Source organism: Dermacentor andersoni, chromosome 11 (genome assembly GCF_023375885.2).
Source record: "Dermacentor andersoni chromosome 11, qqDerAnde1_hic_scaffold, whole genome shotgun sequence".
Lineage (NCBI taxonomy): Eukaryota > Metazoa > Arthropoda > Arachnida > Ixodida > Ixodidae > Dermacentor > Dermacentor andersoni.
Window position 1 is genome coordinate 14,725,646 of NC_092824.1, and position 21,114 is coordinate 14,746,759.

Genomic DNA, 21,114 nt, shown 5'->3' on the forward strand with positions numbered 1-21,114 from the left:
CGCTAGTGGATATCTCTGGCGCGCGCAACGCTATCGGTGATACTCGGCCGTTTCTCAGCCAGCCGAGTCGGGCTGAGTCACTTGCGTTTCACGAGATAGCGATAACGTGGCCTAGAACGTGCGCGCATCACCACTGGTAGGTCGCGTATGTTGTCTCAAGCAAGAAAACAAGCGCGTTAAATTGGCGCCAACCATGCGATGACTCATTCCATTTCCGGGGACACGCATCCTAGCTATTGAAGCAGACGACGGCTTGTACGCAGCAGACGACGGAAGCGAGAAGCGTTTTCGACGGAATAATCATATGCTTTGAGATAGCTGCTTTATTTTTACTGCGGAAGAAAACTGTTTTGCTTTACTGATAACGCTACATTCAGTGCCATCTTTTCAGTTTCTTAGGCGAAACGTCAAGTTGGCGTCACGTTACGTAAGCAAAACTGGGCCACCAGCGCCATTTTGTTTGCGTCGCGCCTACGTCACGCACCGAAGAAAATGGCGGAATGTCCAGAATAGCGCCCTAAGGAGAGGCCCTACCCCCTCCGCGCGCTAGGATAAAAAGTGTGGCGGAAATGACGTAGTAGGTTCTCATTTTTTTGCTGCTTTTTTATTTTTTTTTGTTGTATGGCCACCACGGAGGAAGGAAACTAAGGAGAGGCCCTACCCCCTCCGCGCGCTAGGAGAAAAGTGTGGCGGAAATGACGTAGTAGGTTCTCATTTTCTTGCTGCTTTTTTATTTTTTCTCTTGTATGGCCACGCCTTTTGGGCCACAATGGCGGCGTTGTTATGGTTTTGAGCGCGCACACGTGTTGCTCTGGTAGGTTTCGGGCCGTGGCAAAGGCGCTGAGTGGGCGGGTTTGCGTTAGTCACCGTGTCTTGTTGCGCTGTGTTACCTGCACCGTGCTCTGCCAGATGTTGCGCGAGCGCGCGACACCACGCGCAGCGCGGCGTGGTTTCGCGAAAGATGTAAACAAGCGAGGAGGGTGGCCCAAAAGGCGGAGCATCGCCATGAGCAACGCCAAATTCCGGCTTCACTTTTGCTTCACAAAGAGTGACGTCAGGGCCTCTCCTAGTTTCCTTCCTCCGTGATGGCCACGCTTTTTGGGCCACAATGGCGGTGTTGTTATGGTTTTGAGCGCTCACACGTGTTGCTCTGGTAGGTTTCGGGCCGTGGCAAAGGCGCTGAGTGGGCGGGTTTGCGTTAGTCACCGTGTCTTGTTGCGCTGTGTTACCTGCACCATGCTCTGCCAGATGTTGCGCGAGCGCGCGACACCACGCGCAGCGCGGCGTGGTTTCGCGAAAGATGTAAACAAGAGAGGAGGGTGGCCCAAAAGGCGGAGCATCGCCATGAGCAACGCCAAATTCCGGCTTCACTTTTGCTTCACAAAGAGTGACGTCAGGGCCTCTCCTTAGTTTCCTTCCTCCGTGCTGTGAAGGCTGTGAAGGAGACGGAAAGAAAAATGTGGGAAGAAAGAATGCTCGGAAAGCCAGCGCTATCAATGTATAGGTCACAAAAACAGGAGATTAAGAGAGAGCTCTTATTTGAAAACTCGCGAGGCAGCTCACTATTATTCGAAGCTAGGACGGGGGTTTTGAGAACGAAAACATACAGGGCTAAATTTGAAGACGTGGACCTTCGGTGCACAGCTTGCGGAGCCGAAATAGAGACCACTGAGCATATAGTGCTGAGATGCACAGACCTTCGCCCAACCCTGGCAGAGGGAACAGTGGCAGATATGGAAGGGGCATTAGGTTTTCCCGGGGAACGAGGACAAATAGACGAGAAAAGAGTGGCAGTAACGAAGGCATAGAGTTTCATATTAGTTAGAAACTCTATGAACGAAGGGGAGGCTAGAGGATTGGTGGAGGACACGGAGGAAGGAAACTAAGGAGAGGCCCTGACGTCACTCTTTGTGAAGCAAAAGTGAAGCCGGAAGTTGGCGTTGCTCATGGCGATGCTCCGCCTTTTGTGCCACCCTCCTCTCTTGTTTACATCTTTCGCGAAACCACGCCGCGCTGCGCGTGGTTTCGCACGCGGAGCGCGCGCGCTCGCGCAACGTCCGGCAGAGCACGGTGCAGGTAACACAGCGCAACAAGACACGGTGACTAACGCAAACCCGCCCACACAGCGCCTTTGCCACGGCACGAAACCTACCAGAGCAACACGTGTGCGCGCTCAAAAAATCAGAACAACGCCGCCATTGTGGCCCAAAAGGCGTGGCCATGCAGCAAAAAAAATAAAAAAGCAGCAAAAGAAATGAGAACCTATACGTCATTTCCGCCACACTTTTCTCCTAGCGCGCGGAGGGGGTAGGGCCTCTCCTTAGTTTCCTTCCTCCGTGGTGGAGGAAGTCAAGGGAGAGATAATACCATAAATCGGGGAGATAATGTTTCCTCTACTGTTTTTAGATAGTTATTTTGGGGGGAGGAGGGGAGTGAAAACTAGGTTAAGGAAAAGAGGATATAAAGAAAGGGAAAAAAAGAATAATAATAAAATAAGAGGGGGAGCAAAAGGCTAGGTGTCGTCAGCCGCCGCCCGTTACAAAGGGTATAGCCGCCATCCATCCATCCAGCTTCAGAAGGTTTTCTTCTAGCCTCTGTACTTTCGCTGTTTCAATAGGCCGCTGTGATCTGTTCTTTGGCATCTAGTTTCGCGTTGGTTGGAAAGTGTGTGGGTCCGGATACTACCTTACACGAGTTCTACTCCACCTTGCGCTTATCACGCCATGCGCTCACCTGGTCGGTTTGTAGCAAACTGAGAACGGAGCATGGCAAGCGTGATGCATTCGCACGCTGACAGCAACAATGCGGCGGCCGACGCGCTCAACGACTTGCGTCTTTTTCTCGCGGGTACCTCTAGCTACGACAGCAAGGTTCGAGGTTCGGATGTGGCCAAGGCGGCGATACGGCTGCTCAAGACACTGCCCGTGGCGCGGGAGGCCGTGCTCGAGTACATGCACAACCTCTTCGACGACGCCGTCAACCGGCACATCATGCGGCTCGACTCCGAGGAGACCGGCGTGCCCGTCGAGCTCGAAGAACGCGACGTGGCCGTCGAAGAGGTGCAACGAGTTCTATCCGGCTTCATCAAGAGCAACCTGGGTGCCTGGGCGCCTATCATATCGAGCTGGTCGCTGGAGCTGCTCGGCCACCTGACGCGAAAGTACGCCGACCGTCGCATCGTACACTACTCGTCTAGCCTGCCCGAGGTGTTGCAGATGTGGATGGCGTGCCCGCCGACGCGCACGCTGATCGACCTGACGACCCAGTGCTTGTCGACGCTGATCGACACCAACCCGGACAAGTGCATCGACACGCTGCTCGAGACGTCGGTGCAGCACTCGCCGCACTTCGACTGGGTGGTGGCGCACATAGGCTCTTGCTTCCCGCACACGGTCATCACGCGCGTGCTCGCCTGCGGCCTCAAGGACTTCATCAGCCACGAGGACGAGGCGATGGGCGCCGTCGAGAGGAACGTGCCCAAGCTCGCCTCGGTCGTTGGCATCCTGGGCCACCTGGCCGGACAGCACGCGGCCGACATTCGGCGCGTGCTCGTGGCGCTCATGCAGGAGAGCTTCGCCGCGAACCCGACGCGCGAGCAGCTCGCCACCATACCCTTCCTGCTTCAGCTGGCGTCCATGTCCGAGCACCTGCTCAACGCCGTCGTCTCTGAGTTCACCAAAGTCCGTGAGTCAACGTTAAATAACAAACAGATGGAGGCTCCATCATCAGTGGTCAAACAAGACGCGTCTCTGGAGCTAACAGTTCAAATTGTCTTCGTCAGGGCGAATACAGATCCCCTTGTCGAAATGTGGCTTTAAGAGACATCTCTTGTTTGAACACCAAACATTACCAGCCCTACCATACCTTGCTGCAGATTTTACCCTTCTGTGCTACCTTATACTTTCCATGAGCGCAACCGATTTGCAAGGAAGCACCAGTGTTGGGTAGGTCACGTGACATAGATTGGGTAATGGTTTACATGCACCAGTCTTAGTAAGTCTTGGCCCGACATAGACTGTGTAATACAGTGGAACACCTTTATAATGAAGTGCTTGGTGCCTCGGTAATCGTTTGTTATACAGGTCACTCCCTTGTTAAAATCATGCGTAATGCGTGTCACAATAGAAGTGAGACATAATTATTTATTTGTTATACAGGCTATTTCGTTTTAGAGGTGCTCAACTGTATTTCCCCATCGTCGCCCTTTTAAAGCTTTTGGTACAGCTTGGTACCTCTGCCATGGCACTAGCTGTGGTCCCTATCTTACTAGAACTCTCATCATAGTGTGCTTGCTAGTTTGCAGTAACCCGTCATTATTTGGGTCATGAGCCCACCCGATACATTAGACAAAGTAAATGTGAGGAGAAAGTCGCAGAAAAAATTTAATGACTGTGTGACCTGGGGCAGTAGGTGGCCACAGTGATCTCAGTGCCTGTGGCAAAGCACCTCTGGTAGTTCTTGCTCAGTTTACCTCACCTGCAGCATTTGAAGGCAGCACCTATCTGTCCATTTCACTGTTACTGCACCAGCCATCGAGTTTTGTGCCCAGATTAGGTGATGAAAACTTGCTGCCGAAATTGTGCAATGAACATGAGAATTATGTCTTGTTCAGGGCTTTCCATTCTATTTATTTCATTATTTCTTCATTCATAAAGAATTCCAAATGCCAAGGCAAGGGCAAAAAGTGTCAAGAAAACGTCAAGGTGTTAAGAACAGGCAAGTGACCAACGAGTGATACAAGCAGAGCCATCTTGCGATACTCGCCCGAATTATCAGCAGAGATGCACGCTAGCTCACCGCCTGCCAGTGAGCAGTGATTGACAGTGGATGCTGCAACTTTGCTTTAGAAAAGCTGGGGTGGGATTTTGTAGCGATGACTTTTGCCGATGCTAATGCCTTTTGGCGCTTGTTTGATTCCAGCGAGCACCTTTTAATGCGTTTGCATTTTTGGGCTACTTCACGCACTTTTCGAGGGATATCTATCTATCTATCTATCTATCGATAACATTCATGAAATTTCCAATGCATGCAGGCGCGTGCCGCGCTGAGCGACAAAGTTTGTTAGCCATTGAAAAGCGGCCACTTTGAATAGATTGGCGTGTTTAGACAAGCTTGTGAGTTGACAATACATTATTAGAAGAAGGGCGCTAATCAACATACACACAAATGAAGGAGACATGATGGCACTCGTCCTGTCTGCTTCGTCCACATACATGTCAATTAGCGACCCCCTTCTAATAGCTATGTGGTACCTACTGGCCCAACAAGAAGTACTTATATGTTAAAGTGTTAAGTGCGAATCTATCTGGCTATCTATCTATCCATCTATCTAACCATTTGGGCTGCTGTGCTGAGGTAGCAGGGTTCGAAACCAACCACCAGACCAACTTTGGGTCACTGAGTATGTAAGAAAGTGCACACATGTGCTGCCCTTCAATGAACCTGACATGGGTAACTGTAGATGTGGGACTGGGTAGGTGCCACTGTTCGAAGAAACTCTTTGACGCCGACTTTGAGCACTAGGTATGTGCCAGTCGGTCTATGCTCGTCTTCAATGAACCTCTTTGATGCCAACTCGGCTCACGGCGTATGTGCCAGTAGGTGTCTGCCACTCTACAATGATGAAAAAGACAACAGCAATCCAACGTGTGCATTAGCAGGCTGCACCAAAAATGCACTGGTTATGTGCCGCTTTTCAAAGAACGCCTTTTGTGCCAATGTTTTACTGAGCTGCACCATGAATGCACTGGGTATGCGTAGCCCTTCTCTGAACCTCTCCCCAACTTGAGCCACTGAATGTGTGCCACTAAGTGTGCAGCAAGCAAGAAAACAAATCTCAGCTTTCACAAGCACTTGCATGCCACATTTCTTATCTCAGAGGCCACACACGGACTTCTCGGTAGTGCCACTAGATGACGCAGCGTGCCCAGAAATAAGCGCGAGAAAAGAGCTCAGTTGCCACATGATGCGTTGCTCAGCGTTCACACGCACCAACACACTGTGCGTTTTGGAGGCCACGCGCAGGCTTCGCTGCAGCAGCACTAGATGGCGCCAAGTGTTCTTAGGGAAGTGTGAAAGAGTAGTCCCATAGCAGTGTATGCCTCATGCATAATTTGTTTTAATGGTGACAACACATTGTGTAACTATATTGATTCAGTGCGAACGCATTATCATCAATAGTCGTCACATGGGTTCTGCGGCAATTTTTTTGTCGTTAAGGAGCAGCACATGTGCAGTGGCACATAACCCAGCGACGGAAGTTGGGTGTCCAAGAGATTCATGGAAGAGCAGCATAGCTCGAGCGGCACATGCGAAGTGTTCCAACTTGACATGAAAGAAGCTTCATCAGAGCTGAAGAAAAAGTGCACATTCTGCAGAAAGTTTTATGCTACCTTGGTGTCAACAGGGTCAAGCCATGCTCATGAGGGCCAGCACCACAATGTTTGCTGTGGTTTTGATGAATTACTTGAAAACAATTGAAAGAAAAAGGTCAGAAAGGAATTTGCAATGTAATGAGTGTTAAATTATGTAGAAAATGATGTCCTTGGAGAATGGGCCTGGTGGTTCTCATCTGAACATTTAAACATCATTTCTGGAAAACATGATATTTGCCTACAGAAGAAGCATTATTTCTGCAACTAACAAAATTTTCAGTTCAACATACTGCCCAATTGTTGTAAATTATCCGATGCATCTACTGAACTTGGACAGTTGTGTTACTTAAATTAGATTTCAAACGCATAAGCATTTCCGTGCCTACCCAACAAGAAATTTTTCTGTCGCATTAGACAATGAATGGCTCATACTTCCTTAAGCAATGTCTCATACCCACGTAAGGCAGAGGCTACAAGCACTCAGCAAAGTGGAGCGAACAATGCATACATTCATTGATATCACCCATACAACACACAGAACAGCTAATGTTTTAATAAATAACAAGCTCCAAACAAGTATCTGAGCCATCACTAAAGCATCGCATGCGTTCCTCAGAAAATATAGCGGTGTTTTTGCAACAGCTTCTCTAAATTAACCCTAATTCACCTTAACAACTAGCTTGTGGGTTCAACTCCCATCAAAGGTCGAGGGTTCGAGTGCCTTAACCTCACCTTAATTAAGATCAATGGGCGTGGGTTCGAGTGCTGTAATGAACTCTTATCTTAATTGGACCTGCCTTGTCATGTTTGCTATCAAGCATGATAGGCGAACAACCGATGAAGGTTGATAAGGGTCGGATCAAGTTCCATAACATAATAATGACGCTGGGCTGCACGGAAATGAGCAACTGGCACAATGCTTATGCATACTTGGACAACTACCAGAGGAGTTTCTGCACGTTTGTAATATTAAAAATTTTCTTCACAAGTTGACCTTATAGGGGGATGTCAAAGTCGAAAATTTTATTTTGAAGAGAACAATTTTGAAGGTAAATTTGGTATGTGTAATGAGGAATTCCTTTGCTAGGCACCTGCAATTTAAAAAAGAAATGGTTTAGGGGTACTTGAGGAAATGACAAAAATATCTGACGTCCCATATGTGCTTATCATCCCCCCTCAAAGCAGGAAATGTTGTCTAAGTTGTGTGGATTGCAAAAAATGGTACCTGCAGGAGTTATGGTGAACATAGTAATATATGGAAGAAGGAAGCATTGATTTCAACTAAACCTGCGCCATCTACAAATTGTGGTTTCCTTTTCGTTTTGTGGGTGTGAGCTTGGCCGGGTGGTTTGAACATGCATGGAACACATGCATGATTCATTTGATTATGGTAGTGTATTCCAACTGACTGATGCCTTGCTGCTAAGTAGTTCAAAATTATGTGCCCACAATAATTTTGGAAGCTGTAGTCCGTCATTTATTGCATCTAAACCGCCAGTGTCACAGACTGCCAGGGAAGAATCAGGGGATTTGAAAATGCCAACATAGTAGATGCCCTGTGGCTGTTTGATATCCTTAATTCAACTGCTGCAAGCAGCAATTATGGGCTTGCATATTTTCAGTGTACCTTTACGGTATAGCTGTTCTTCAGAACTTCCCTCTCAGTGCTTGTAGAAAGGTTTTAGAAACCCGTGGTGTAAGTAGAACAACACTTAAACAATGCTGATGGGCTTTCTTGCCATCTGATGAACCAAATCTGTAGCAGACGTGTGCTTTGCGCAGTGCCATACATTATGCAAGCTTTATACAGTAAATCTCGAAGGCACGTTCAAACTTGGAAGCTTTAATCACACGACTAGGTGAAATCCCATTATAGTGGGCGCATTCGCACCTCGACCCACTTGATGATATTAGTAATATCTTGGTGAGATCTAGTTGGTTCGTGTTCTGAGCTATACTGAAACAGTGCAACTGATACAAGGACACAAAGAGACACAAATACCACGTAACAAGCACTGACTGCCAACTGGATTTTTATTTTAGGAATGCCAGCCTTTATATAGCCATCCATCCCAGAATAAGCATGCATATAAATAAATATATACATGACACTTTCATAGTCCATCATGCAAAAATGCAATTTCTTTTCTGATAATGCTATAAAATATCAGTTGGCTATTGGCGCTTGTTCTGTAGTATTTGTGTGCCTGTGTGTCCTTGTATCAGTCACGCTGTTTGAGTATAGTTTCAACGATATGTTCATTGCTGCCTGCCTCACTAGATGCTGTGTGCATGCACTGAATGCTTGTCACAGGTTTTTTTACTAATTCATGGTTAGTGCATAGGTGGTTGGTATATGTATATCCAAAAAGTTGAGATACACTGCACACACAACAAATGTAGATATCATATTGCGAGGGCAGATCCACTGAAGAGCTTCCATTAAAATTATGCAGATCCCACGCACTGTGAGAATCGGAAAACATAGCTTTCATAAGCCTGCAAGGCAAAATGGCATATTGGCCTCGAGCTCCACCACTGGAAAAGCTGGCGCCACCGTCGGCATGACGTGCTGTTAGGGATCACGTGGGCATAGCGGCCGCGTCGGCTGCTTCGGGAGCGCCGAAGCGAGCTGAAAACAAGAGCTTAAATTCCCTCGTACGCTGCGGTCCCCATTTAGTGGCGAAATTTTCCCTCTTCGAGTGTCTCCTTTTCAACGCTTCAAAGCACTACAATGGGTAGTGGCTGCCTTTGAAGGCGCGCAACCAGGTAGGCTACTGCTCGGTACCGCAGTGCCGGACGTACGGAACGGAGCCCGGTGTCAGCCTTATTCACACGTAGCCGCAGGACAGGGAGCTGCGTGAAGCTTCGCTCGCGAAACATAAAACCAGCAAACAGCCATCGGGTACAACTCGGGTATGCAGCAAGCACAGATGAAGGAAGATTTCTGCTATGGCGCCGGGTCTGCAATGTTCGGAAAACGCGCACTGAGATGCTCGCCCAAGTCCGCTGCCCGACTAATGTCATGACGGTTTGGTCTAGGAACTTGTCGATGCTATAGATACTAGCAAGTTCACTGAAGTGGAAAGGGAGCGGTAAGAAGCACATTTAAAAAAAGCATGGCATATGGTCATGTTTGTGTTATGAATTAATGCACTGGATTACAAAAAAGAAGCAGCGGGAAATCACATGCTGAGAACACCGATAAACATACAGTGTGACGCAACTCGAGAAATAATATTGAAACGTGCAAGAATTTAGAAGAAGAAATAAAAGATTGAATCGTCGCAACGGCACACCACAGTCCCCGTAGGCGTCGAAGTCTATACAATGAAATTATTTTTGAACAGCTCTGATAGCGCCCACGCAACAATGGTTGCTTTTGTACTGTCAAATGCTCATATTCTGCGGCCTAAAGCTCATGGCACGGTGCAAAAACGCACATGCGGCGAAAGCGAAACAGTGCACAGACAAGCATGCAGGCGCGCAGTCGGTCGCTGTATTGAGGCTTCATTCTATTATGCTCTATTTAGTTATACAAACACTATAAGAACATATTTCACATAGTTTGCTCTCAGCGGTTACCTATCTTTCACACAAAAAGCCGGTTTGGGAGACTCCATCGCGGCGACCGCGCGCAGTGGCGTTCACTGTACGTATTCGGTAAAGAGATAGCGTCTGTAAACAATTCTGTGCTTTCAGTTTGCCCAAGATTATTATTTAGACAGTAAAAACTTCTCCCGTTTCGAAAGTACTTACAGAAATGTCCGGGAGAGCTCACGTGTGGTGTTTTCAGTAAGCGCTGACAGCAAAACCTATCAGGAGCACGCCGCGTGATCCCTCATACTATGCCAGCGAGGCGCTTCCGATAGATGGCAACTCCGTAACTCCTCGCCGCCAGTTGCGATAAGTGAGGCATGCTTCTCTATCTGGTAATATTTATTAGTGCAGAAAAGTTTTTTGATACCAGAACAGTTCTAGGTTTCTTGAATGATGTATTCCTTGTTATTAGCCCAAGAAATTCATAGCGCATCCTCTCGCCAGAGGATGTTACTAGTGTTTCTGTATAGGATGTGGCTCCAGGCCCTTGGGTTGCAAGGGCTCTGTCAAGGATGTAGTGCTGACATATTTAGTATATACATATGTTATTCTTCTGCAATGGATCTTTCATTTTTTAGTGTACATCATTAGTCATTGCCATAATCTTATTTCATATGCATTTAAGCGTGATAGCCGAAAGTGGACGTGGAGGAGCCCGAATGGCGAGACTAGAAATGAAATAGACTTTATACTCTGCACTAACCCTGGCATCATACAAGATGTGGACGTGCTCGGCAAGGTGTGCTGCAGTGACCATAGGATGGCAAGAACTCGAATTAGCCTAGACTTGAGGAGGGAAAGGAAGAAACTGGTACATAAGAAGCCGATCAATGAGTTAGCAGTAAGAGGGAAACTATAGGAATTCGGGATCAAGCTACACAACAGGTATTTGGCTTTAAATCAGGAAGAGGATCTTTGTGTTGAAGATATGAACGATAATCTTATGGGCATCATTAAGGAGTGGGCAATAGAAGTCGGCGGTAACTCCATTAGACAGGATGCCAGTAAGCTATCGCAGGAGACGAAAGATCTGATCAAGAAACTCCAATGCATGAAAGCCTCTAACCCTACAGCTAGAATAGAACTGGCAGAACTTTACAAGTTAATCAAGCATAAGACAGCTGACATAAGGAAGTATAATATGGATAGAATTGAGCATGCTCTCAGGAACGGAGGAAGCCTAAAATCAGTGAAGAAGAAACTAGGAATAGGCAAGAATCAGATGTATGCGTTAAGAGACAAAGCCGGCAATATCATTACTAATGTGAATGAGATAGTTCAAGTGGCTGAAGAGTTCTATAGAGATTTATACAGTACCAGTGGCACCCACGACGATAATGGAAGAGGGAATAGTCTAGAGGAATTTGAAATCCCACAAGTAACGCCGGAAGAAGTAAAGAAAGCCTTGAGAGCTATGCAGAGGGGGAAGTCAGCTGGGGAGGATCACGTAACAGCAGATTTGTTGAAGGATGGTGGGCAGATTGTTCTAGAAAAACAGGCCACCCTGTATACGCAATGCCTCATGACCTCGAGCATACCGGAATCTTGGAAGAACGCTAACGTAATCCTAATCCATAAGAAAGGGGACGCCAAACACTTGAAAAATTATAGACCGATCAGCTTACTGTCCGTTGCCTACAAAGTATTTACTAAGGTAATTGCAAATAGAATCAGGAACACCTTAGACTTCTGTCAACCAAAGGACCAGGCAGGATTCTGTAAAGGCTACTCAACAATAGACCATATTCACACTATCAATCAGGTGGTAGAAAAATTTGCGGAATAGAACCAACCCTTATATATAGCTTTCATTGATTACGAGAAGGCGTTTGATTCAGTCGAAACCTCAGCAGCCATGGAGGCATTACGGAATCAGGGTGCAGACGAGCCGTATGTAAAAATACTGAAAGATATCTATAGCGGCTCCACAGCCACCGTAGTCCTCCATAAAGAAAGTGACAGAATCCCAATAAAGAAAGGCGTCAGGCAGGGAGATACGATCTCTCCAATGCCATTCACAGCGTGTTTACAAGAGGTATTCAGAGACCTGGATTGGGCAGAATTTGGGATGAAAGTTGATGGAGAATACCTTAGTAACTTGCGGTTTGCTGATGAAATTGCCTTGCTTAGTAACTCAGGGGACCAATCACAATGCATGCTTACTGACCTGGAGAGGCAAAGCAGAAGGGTGGGTCTAAAAATTAATCTGCAGAAAACTAAAGTAATGTTTAACAATCTCGGAAGAGAACAGTAGTTTACGATAGGTAGCGAGGCACTGGAAGTGGTAAGGGAATACATCTACTTGGGACAGGTAGTGACTGCGGATCCTGATCATGAGACTGAAATAATCAGAAGAATAAGAATGGGCTGGGGTGCGTTTGGCAGGCATTCTCAGATCATGAAGAGCAGGTTGCCATTATTCCTCGAGAGAAAAGTGTATAACAGCTGTGTCTTACCAGTACTCACGTACGGGGCAGAAACCTGGAGGCTTACGAAAAGGGTTCTACTCAACTTGACGCAACGAGCTATGGAAAGAAGAATAATGGGTGTAACGTTAAGGGATAAGAAAAGAGCAGATTGGGTGAGGGAACAAACGCGAGTAAATGACATCTTAGTTGAAATCAAGAAAAAGAAATGGGGCATGGGCCGGACATGTAATGAGGAGGGAAGATAACCGATGGTCATTAAGGGTTACGGACTGTATTCCAAGGGAAGGGAAGCGTAGCAGGGGGTGGCAGAAAGTTAGGTGCGCGGATGAGATTAAGAAGTTTGCAGGGATAACATGGCCACAATTAGTACATGACCGGGGTAGTTGGAGAAGTATGGGAGAGGCCTTTGCCCTGCAGTGGGCGTAACCAGGCTGCTGCTGCTGCCGCCGCCGCCGCTGCTGCTGCTGCTGCTGCTGCATTTAAGCGCCTTACAGTGACTGTTTTAAGGCACCTATACAGCCACATCACATCTACCTCTCGTAATTTACCACTGCATTGCAACTCAATAACGCTAGCCTGGCACTCGCACTCTTTGATCATACTCAGTCTTTGCACCACAACACACTAATTCATCAGCATCAGGCTTTTCGATCTCTCATCGAAACTCAGTAGGAGCTCTGATGGCCAAACTCGGTATGAGCTCATGGCCACTATTGCAGCATAATGAAGGTTGCAGGGTAGGTCCTGCCATAAACAAAAATTTTTGGCGTGTAGATTCCAGTAGGCATTACTAGTTGTCCGCCAGGCTGTCTGCATTTGAGGGCCTTTCCATGGCAGTCCTAACATTCTTCAACTAGGTGGCAAAGGGTCTACTGATGATAGAGTTGTTGGCTCCTGTGTCCATTTAAGCAGTGACTGCGTGGCAGTTGAAGAGTACGTTGAGGTCTGTGGTCATTTGTCTTGCACTGCAATTCGGTCACATCATAGGATCACGGCAGTGCCGTGTTTTCCCAGTGACGTAATACGTTGTGTCATCAGGTCTTCTTTAGGAAGCATTTTCTTTGCTTCAAGGCTTCATTCAGGGTGGCATCGAGATGTTTTTATGGTCTTTTTGGCATTTTTGGCAGCAGTGGAGGATCCTCGTCATTTTGATGAGTAGCAACCGCACCTTCATCAGTTGCTGCTTTTAGTTTTCAGGATACCGATCAGCCATGTGTTGGGCCAAAGTATGGTCGATGCTGCAGCGATACACAACATCCTGGCGATGGCGAATGGAAAGGCCGTCAAGGTTACCCAGTTACTGCCAGGTAGTCAGCAATGTCTTGGGGCGTTCCAGTTGTCGCAAGCATGGCAGGTTCACGCAGAATGCTCATAGTCCCATCTGACAGATTGAGCAACTGTGGTAGATGTGGCTGGGTTCTCCACAGTGATAGTAAAGTCGGCAGTGCTCTGGAGCACACCTTACGTCTTGTCTTCATTGAGTAGTTGCACTGTGGATAGGCCCACATGCTTGCGGCAGCGGATGAGAAAATCGCAGCATGATGGGGCTTTGGCTAATGCGCGGAGGGAGAACACGGTGGCTGACAACAGTGTAGGTCATTGCTTCTAGTAGAGTCTGCAACGATTCAGGCTGCACTTGGGACACTCCAAGTGACCGTTGAAGTTCTTCCTTTTTTATGTCTATGATCGAGGTAACCTGAAACTGCAACAAATGAGTGGTAACGTGGGTAACATGTAGCCAGATTACCTGCAGAGGGAACGTCTTGCTCAGTTCTTCGTGCACAATGGCCAAGGGTAGGTCCTTCGCATACCTTCCAGAAAGTTCATCGCTATTTATGTCGTGCATACTATCTGATTGCACAATGTTTGGCACCAACATAGACAACAGAAAGAACCAAGAATAACATTTGAGAAATTTTCGGTGCATGCAGGTGCGTGTTGCACTGAGCCTTAAGTTTTTAGCAGTTAAAAAGCAGTCCCTGGAAAAAGGATAAACAGTGATGAACAATGTGCGCGTGTCCATATACATATGTCAACGTGCATGGATGTTTGTAGTAGCATTATAAGGATATACTATGCATAGCATACAAAGCACATATCACATACCTATACTTATTAAGTTAAGAATCCTGGAAAATAGTTCAACGACTGTAATTCCACACCTTGACACCAGTGTATTTTATTGTCCTCTGTTCGTAAACATTATTTGCAAAAGGTACTGAAAATTTATCGTGATAGAAGGAATTGTTTGCTGCTGCTTCCAGCATGAAATTGCTCGCTGCTAACCACCATGCCTGCCCTGACCGTCACGCATGCCGATTGACCACTTACCGCCTTTGCAGTGTCAGCGGACACACTCAATAAGCTGTCAACGTTGATGGGCAAATGGGAGTCGGCCAAGATCCCCGGCACCCGTGACCTGCTGAGCCTGACCGTCGTACTCATTGTGCAGAGCGGCTCAGGCGATCTGCGCTTCCTCAGCCAGATTTTGGACATTGCATCTGGCGAGAGCGAATTCTCCTCGGCACTGCTGCCTGCGGTAAGGACCATTGTTGGCACCAGCTTGTGCAGAGGTGGACAGGTTTCTTTATCACAGAAGTGTCTCAAGCATTTGTTCTTGCTTAAAGGAGCCCTAAAACACTTTTTATCAAAGTCGAGAAATGCATTTGCAGTCAAAATAGACTGTTTCAGACATACCTTGCTGCAAGAAGTACTTCATTGCATTCAGCAGAAGTGGAGTTACTTGCAATCAAAAATCGCTTTTGGTCTCCTACATGGTGCTCCCACTTCTTCTTTAACGCCTTGCACTACGAAGGCTATGGTGGTGTGGCGTGTGCCCACCATGCGCTGCCTACTGAACGTCACCATGGCGCGCAGTTCAAATTTGGTTTTGTATGTTCACATAGACACCACTACCGATTTTGGTGCCTACGACACACCAGACTCGCAGGTTATTCCTCAACCTACGGTTGAGTTCACAGTGCCTTATCCCTTTGCTGTGCTACAGTGAACTAGATAGCTATGTGCAGCTGTGTTTTCTCGCACCAAGCGGCAAGTAGCACATTTCCTTTCGCACTTATCACTACAGCAATCGCACAATTTTCTAGGGTCGTACGAAACCCGTCGTCTTTATGTTCACTCATGCGGGTACATCGGCAGTGTCCATATCTGGTAAGTCATAAATGCCACACTGCGGAATCACGTTGAAATGGATTCCCAACGTAACGAACTTCGACCGTGATGGCAACACACCTCAAAGGTGTGCAACTCGGAAAGCAGGTAACCTGTTTCAGGCACATGAGCCGGCCTGCCACGTGCCTGGAGCTGTGTTACCCACAGAGACGAATCGGAGCATGCTGTTGTCCTCGGGGAGTGGGCTTGCTGTGGCATCGCGCGGCGGCCGTAATATCTGTATCATGCAGCAGATGCTGCTACGTGCAACTGTGGTGGCTAACTGTATGGCAAGTATGGGCGCTGGCCAGCTGGCATTGAGCCTGTTTCAGCTTCCTACAAGAACGGCCAGTGCCAGCCGTTTGGGCTACGGCGGAAATGAGACGATTTTCTGAACAGCAACAGACGTGTGCCTGTTTAATGCCTTGCTTGAACTCCGTGCCTGCTTGAACCTGATAATCAAAGCAGTGCCTTATCTGCATCAGCGTTCGAATGCATACAGCCATGGCCGATCTGAAGCAAGTGCCTGCCCAGACTGGCCATAACACAGCATGCACAGTTGTGCTACTTATATGTGGAACATGGAAACACTCACATCAAAATAAATGCTGGCTAGAGAGCATCGTGAATGCGCAAGGTTTCCTACAGGATGTGATTCCCCTGCTCACTAGGCTGTATGATCTAGCGCTGCTGTCGGTATGGAAAGCTTGTGCATCCGGCGCCTATAGTGAAACGTTTGCTATGTTCACCACGGGGCTCGAGTGTGCACTTATGCTCATGTGCTCCAGTCTGGCCATGCATATGGTGCAGACCGGCATTGTCCTGCACCAGCTTGACCTACGGATAGTAGCCACATTCAACTTGCACATTTTGAAGCGGTGTCGATGGGTCAGTAGGAAGCGCTGCAGACTAAGGCATCTAGACAAAAGCAGCGTAGCTTGCACCTGCGCTGGCAAGCGTACATGTGGCCTGACCTTAAGCTTCTCGTGGTTTGAGGGTAGCTGAATGTCCAAAACTAACAGAAATCAGCGAGACCCGAAGGCTTCAACGCCGATATGCAATGCAGCCAAAATTTCCTTTCTCTGTGAGCCGATGTGGCTGAGCGTGAGCAGATAGTCGGCTTCTTCCGAAAGTATGTATTTTTTATTGAAATTTGAAATCACATTTTTGGTTACTTCAGCCCGTTTGCTAAATTGTGTTAATAAATATACAGAGTAACAGTAGGGAGAAGTGCACTGATTCAAACACCCTTCTTGATAGATGTCCACTATTGCCCAACAGCAGCCATGCATGGGAATCTGCTATATGACAAAATATTGCGGCCTGAAAAGATTAAGGAGTAGACTTCTCCTACAAAGAGTGTTTGAGTAAAAGGCGACTTCGTGCTGTGTTGTGCTATGCATGCACAGCTGCAAAATTTGTCTGAGATGTTCACAGCAGCATATGCTATCCAATAACTGTGTTTTTTCACCAATTCCAAAGGGTGCTTCATGACCCCCTTTAAAGGGCTCCTTACCAGGTCTGGCCATTTTGAGCTGACAAGCGCAGAGCATACAATGCGCCCTAACGATTGTGTTTGCAAAGAATTACATTGGCATGCGCCATGGAAAAGTCTGAAATTTGAAACCGAACGCTGTTTTCTCTTTCCCTTGCGGCAACCGCGCTTCAAGCTGGTCGGTGACGTACTCGTGTCTGCAGTGTGACGTCCCTCGTGGTGACAGGTGACTTTGAGAATTAATCAAGGCAACATCTGTTATTTGTGTGATCTGTTGCTTGAATTGACGAATTGAAGTTTAGAGAAATAATAAAACACACAAATGGAATGTCTGCGTGTTTTTTTTTTGTTTTACTTCGTACCAAAGCAAGAGAGATGTACTTCCACTTCCTCAGCTTGCTCCCCTGGTCGTGCAGTTGCCCGCTCAGACACCAAAACTATGCCATTTTCTGCCATGTTCCAGCACGTGATCATGCTCTGCGATGTTCTGCTTCACTATTCGTGTAGCACTCACTTGGGCCGCTAGTCAGTCTTCCTTGTGCACAGCGCGCAAAATCGTGCGCTCCGTGAAACGAGACAATCACAGCAGCTCGCGCACGACGCCGTCAGCGGAAATGCACTGTGCCGCAGAAAAGCGAGGAGTAAAAAAAATGAAGGCGGGGCCCGTGAGTTATGCGTCATGCGATCCTCGAGGTCTGGTGTGGGAGAACGCAGGGAAGGAATTTTGCTTGCGGAGGTTGGACGGGGTGAGTGGAGAGAGGGTATTTCTTGGCAGTGAAGCTCGCCTCCTGAAATCATGGGTTCGCGGCACTGAAATATTTATATGTCGGCTATTAGTGAGTCCATTTGAAAAATTTTTGTGGCAGAACGCTCCGTAGAGGACATGCAACAACTTCCAGCGTATAACCGAAATTTGCCGTGGGGCTTGGTGTGGGGCCCTTTAAGGTCTCATGGTATTTCCTTACTCTGGTGTATATTGTGGATAGATTATTTTGTATGGAGTGTGTGAATATCACCGATTGCTTTTTTTTTAGCTTTGGTGTTGATCTTGTGTTTATTTTTGTATTTGGTGTACTTTGTACTTTGGTCTTAATTTGTCTATCACTCATCAGTTTTTAATGTAACTCTACAATTTTGTCATTGACACTTTTAATATAATTATAATATTTGAGAAGTTGGTAATTAATTAAGACTAATTATCAAATTAGGCGGGATGAAAAAAATAATTTGAATATCTCCAAGCGACTGCAAACAACACTGCCTTGGTTCTGTTGAGCTACGTGGCCTTCAAATATCTTTAAACTCTGGGTAAAGTTAGCTGGGACACCCTGTATATAGCAACCTTGCAAGACTTGTCGGGAATGGGCATCCATGGAAATATGTTAAACCTAATAAAAAGCTGTTTGTCTAATTGTACCTCCCGCATCAAAATCTCCAATGTATTGTCACATTCATTTATACAGGAAACTGGTTTACCCCAGGGAGGTGTGCTCAGCTGCACACTCTTTATCATTAAGATAACTGCACTCTATGCTTCATTATCACCGGAAATCTTTTATTCCATCTACATAGATGACGTACATATAGCCTTCAATCCGATGACCTCGCAGTATACGAGAGACAGGTACAACAGTGCTTGAATAAGGTGTCTAAGTGGGCAGGCAAAAATGGGTTTAAAGTTAACCCCCCGCAAAAGTTCTTGTGCTCTTTTTTACAAGAGAGAGAGGCCTGCTTCCAAATCCTTGTGTAGAACTGTGTGGACGACAAATACCCGTCAACGAAGAGCACGAATTTGTAGGTATTATACTTGGCACTAGGCTTATTATCATTTCGCACACAATATATCTCAAAGGGAAATGTCTAAAAACAATGAACTTAATGAAAATTCAATTCCGCACAACATGGGGTAGCGACAGGAAGTGTTTAATGAATCTTTACAAGAGCCTCATTCGATCACGATTGGACTATGGTGCCCTGGTATTTAACTGTCACCCTGAGCGCACTAAAGATGCTAGATCCTGTCCACCATCTAACTATCTGTCTGGCCACTGGTGCTTTCAGAACAAGCCCTATTGAAAGTTTATACGTAAATCAAATGAGTGGTCACTCCATCTGCAGAGAACATATGTCAGCATCACATATTTTCTCAAAATTCGCTCTAATCATGAACATCAGTGTTCTAATACCATTAATGATATGACGTGTGCTACACTTTTTCATAATCGTCCCTCTATGAGACAACCTTTCTCACTATGTGTGAGGGAGCTTAGTGATGACATGGATGTTCCACTCCTAGAACATCGCTTAATGCCTTCAACCAAGCTGTTACCACCTTGGGAGTGGCAGGTGGTAGCATGTGATATATCTTTTCTAGAAGTTAAAAAGCACGCTCCAAAACTCTGAATCCAAATGCATTTCCTAGAACTACATTCGAAGCACTCATGGACAGAGTTTTGCACAGATGCTTCTAAGTCTCATGCCGGGGTATCTTACACAGCAGGCGGTCCATCCTTCTCAGAATCCGGTGTACTGCACCCAGAAACGAGTATCTTTACGGCTGAGGCCTAAGCACTATTGTTGGCTGTGAAGCAGATAAGGAAATCAAGACTTCAATGTACAGATTCCCTAAGTGTCGTAAAAGCCTTTAAGTCACTCTGTAAAGACAAAAACTGTGTACTTATAGAGCTTTATTTCATTTTGTATAGAGCGTGTATATCTAACCAGCATGTCATATGCTGGGTGCCTGGCCATAGAGGCATCGAGGGTAACATTCTGGTGGACCAGATGGCCACATCAATTGCATCGCATGCTGTTAATCCTACCGCTGCTGTCCCTGCCGCAGATGTTAAGCTTTTCTTACGACAGAAACTGCAAAGCCAGTGGCAACGCTTGTGGGATGCGGAAGCAAATAGGAAACTTCACGCGGTAGAGCTGCAGTTAGATTTCTGTCCCTCCGCTACATAAATACAGGGAACTGAAGTTCTATTCTGTCGTCTCATAATAGGACACACTTATGGCACCCATAATTTTTTTACGTACTGGAAATGAACCTCCAACCTGCAATAGATCTGGGGAGAGGCTGACCATCCTCCACATTCTCCTGGAATGTCAAGAAGCCGAAGCTGAGAGAAAAACATTTTTCCTCTAGCATACTGGCAGCACATCCCTCTTCATCCAGTAATGTTTCTTGGTTCAGAACCAATTTTTGACACCAAATCAGTCGTAGACTTCTTCAGCGATGTTGTTACGTGTTACTAGGCCAATAATTTCGTAGCGTATCCTCTCTCCTGAAGATGCCACTATGATACAGTTGAACCCACTTATAACAATATTCAAGTGCCACCAAAACTCCATTGTTATAACAGATAATGGTTATAACTAGGTTGCATGAAAAATATCAACATAGAGGTTGGCAGAGCTCATATGAGAAAACCATAATGGTGAGGAGGCCACTGCCCCTCCCCATCCACCACCTTCCTCCATCCGGCTGCTGATTGTGTTCACCCGTTTAACTGTTTAACTTTGCTTCCTGCTGCTGATTGTGTTCACTCGTTTAACTGTTTAACTTTGCTTCCTGCACACTCCGATTGTGTGTAACAAGCCTTGACTGTTGGCATTCAAGAATGGCACTGCTATAACAACTGCAAAGAGGAGTCACGGGCGACAAGCAATATGTGAGCTCCATCGAGGCATCACTTTGGTGACTCCAAAAGGGGCCTTTTAAAAAAAATGCGAGAAGGTTGCCGTGGCAGCTTCTCGCCACCCATGTATTTCTCACTGGCTTGCATGAGAAAACCTCGTGTCTGTCGGCTTTGCTTGCTTTACACGAAGCTAGCCGCCATTCTTCTTCAAGGCATCCAGATGCTCCACATAGTGCAGTGGTAAGTTCCTGGCGAACTTACCGCTGCACTATGTGGCCTGCTGCACTGATGTGGCCATCATTTTATGACAGATCCGTTGAATGAAACTGGCTCATGTTTAAAAATACACTGTGCGCATTAGTAGACCAGTATGTTCCACTCGTTAGTATAACGAACGATAAGTT

At 46.6% G+C, this 21,114-nt stretch overlaps 1 protein-coding gene across 2 annotated transcripts in view; it reads left to right on the plus strand.

Annotated features, from left to right (window-relative positions):
- The first annotated feature begins 1,868 nt into the window (after window positions 1–1,868).
- The window catches only part of omd (integrator complex subunit 5 omd), an 83,489-nt gene continuing 64,243 nt past the window's right edge, over window positions 1,869–21,114 (plus strand). For both annotated transcript variants that reach the window (XM_050167356.3, XM_055064428.2), the window contains exons 1-2: window positions 1,869–3,684; window positions 14,746–14,942. In XM_050167356.3, the coding sequence (XP_050023313.1) occupies window positions 2,766–3,684; window positions 14,746–14,942 (1,116 nt within the window). In that variant the 5' untranslated portion in view covers window positions 1,869–2,765. The remainder of the gene's footprint in view (window positions 3,685–14,745; window positions 14,943–21,114) is intronic.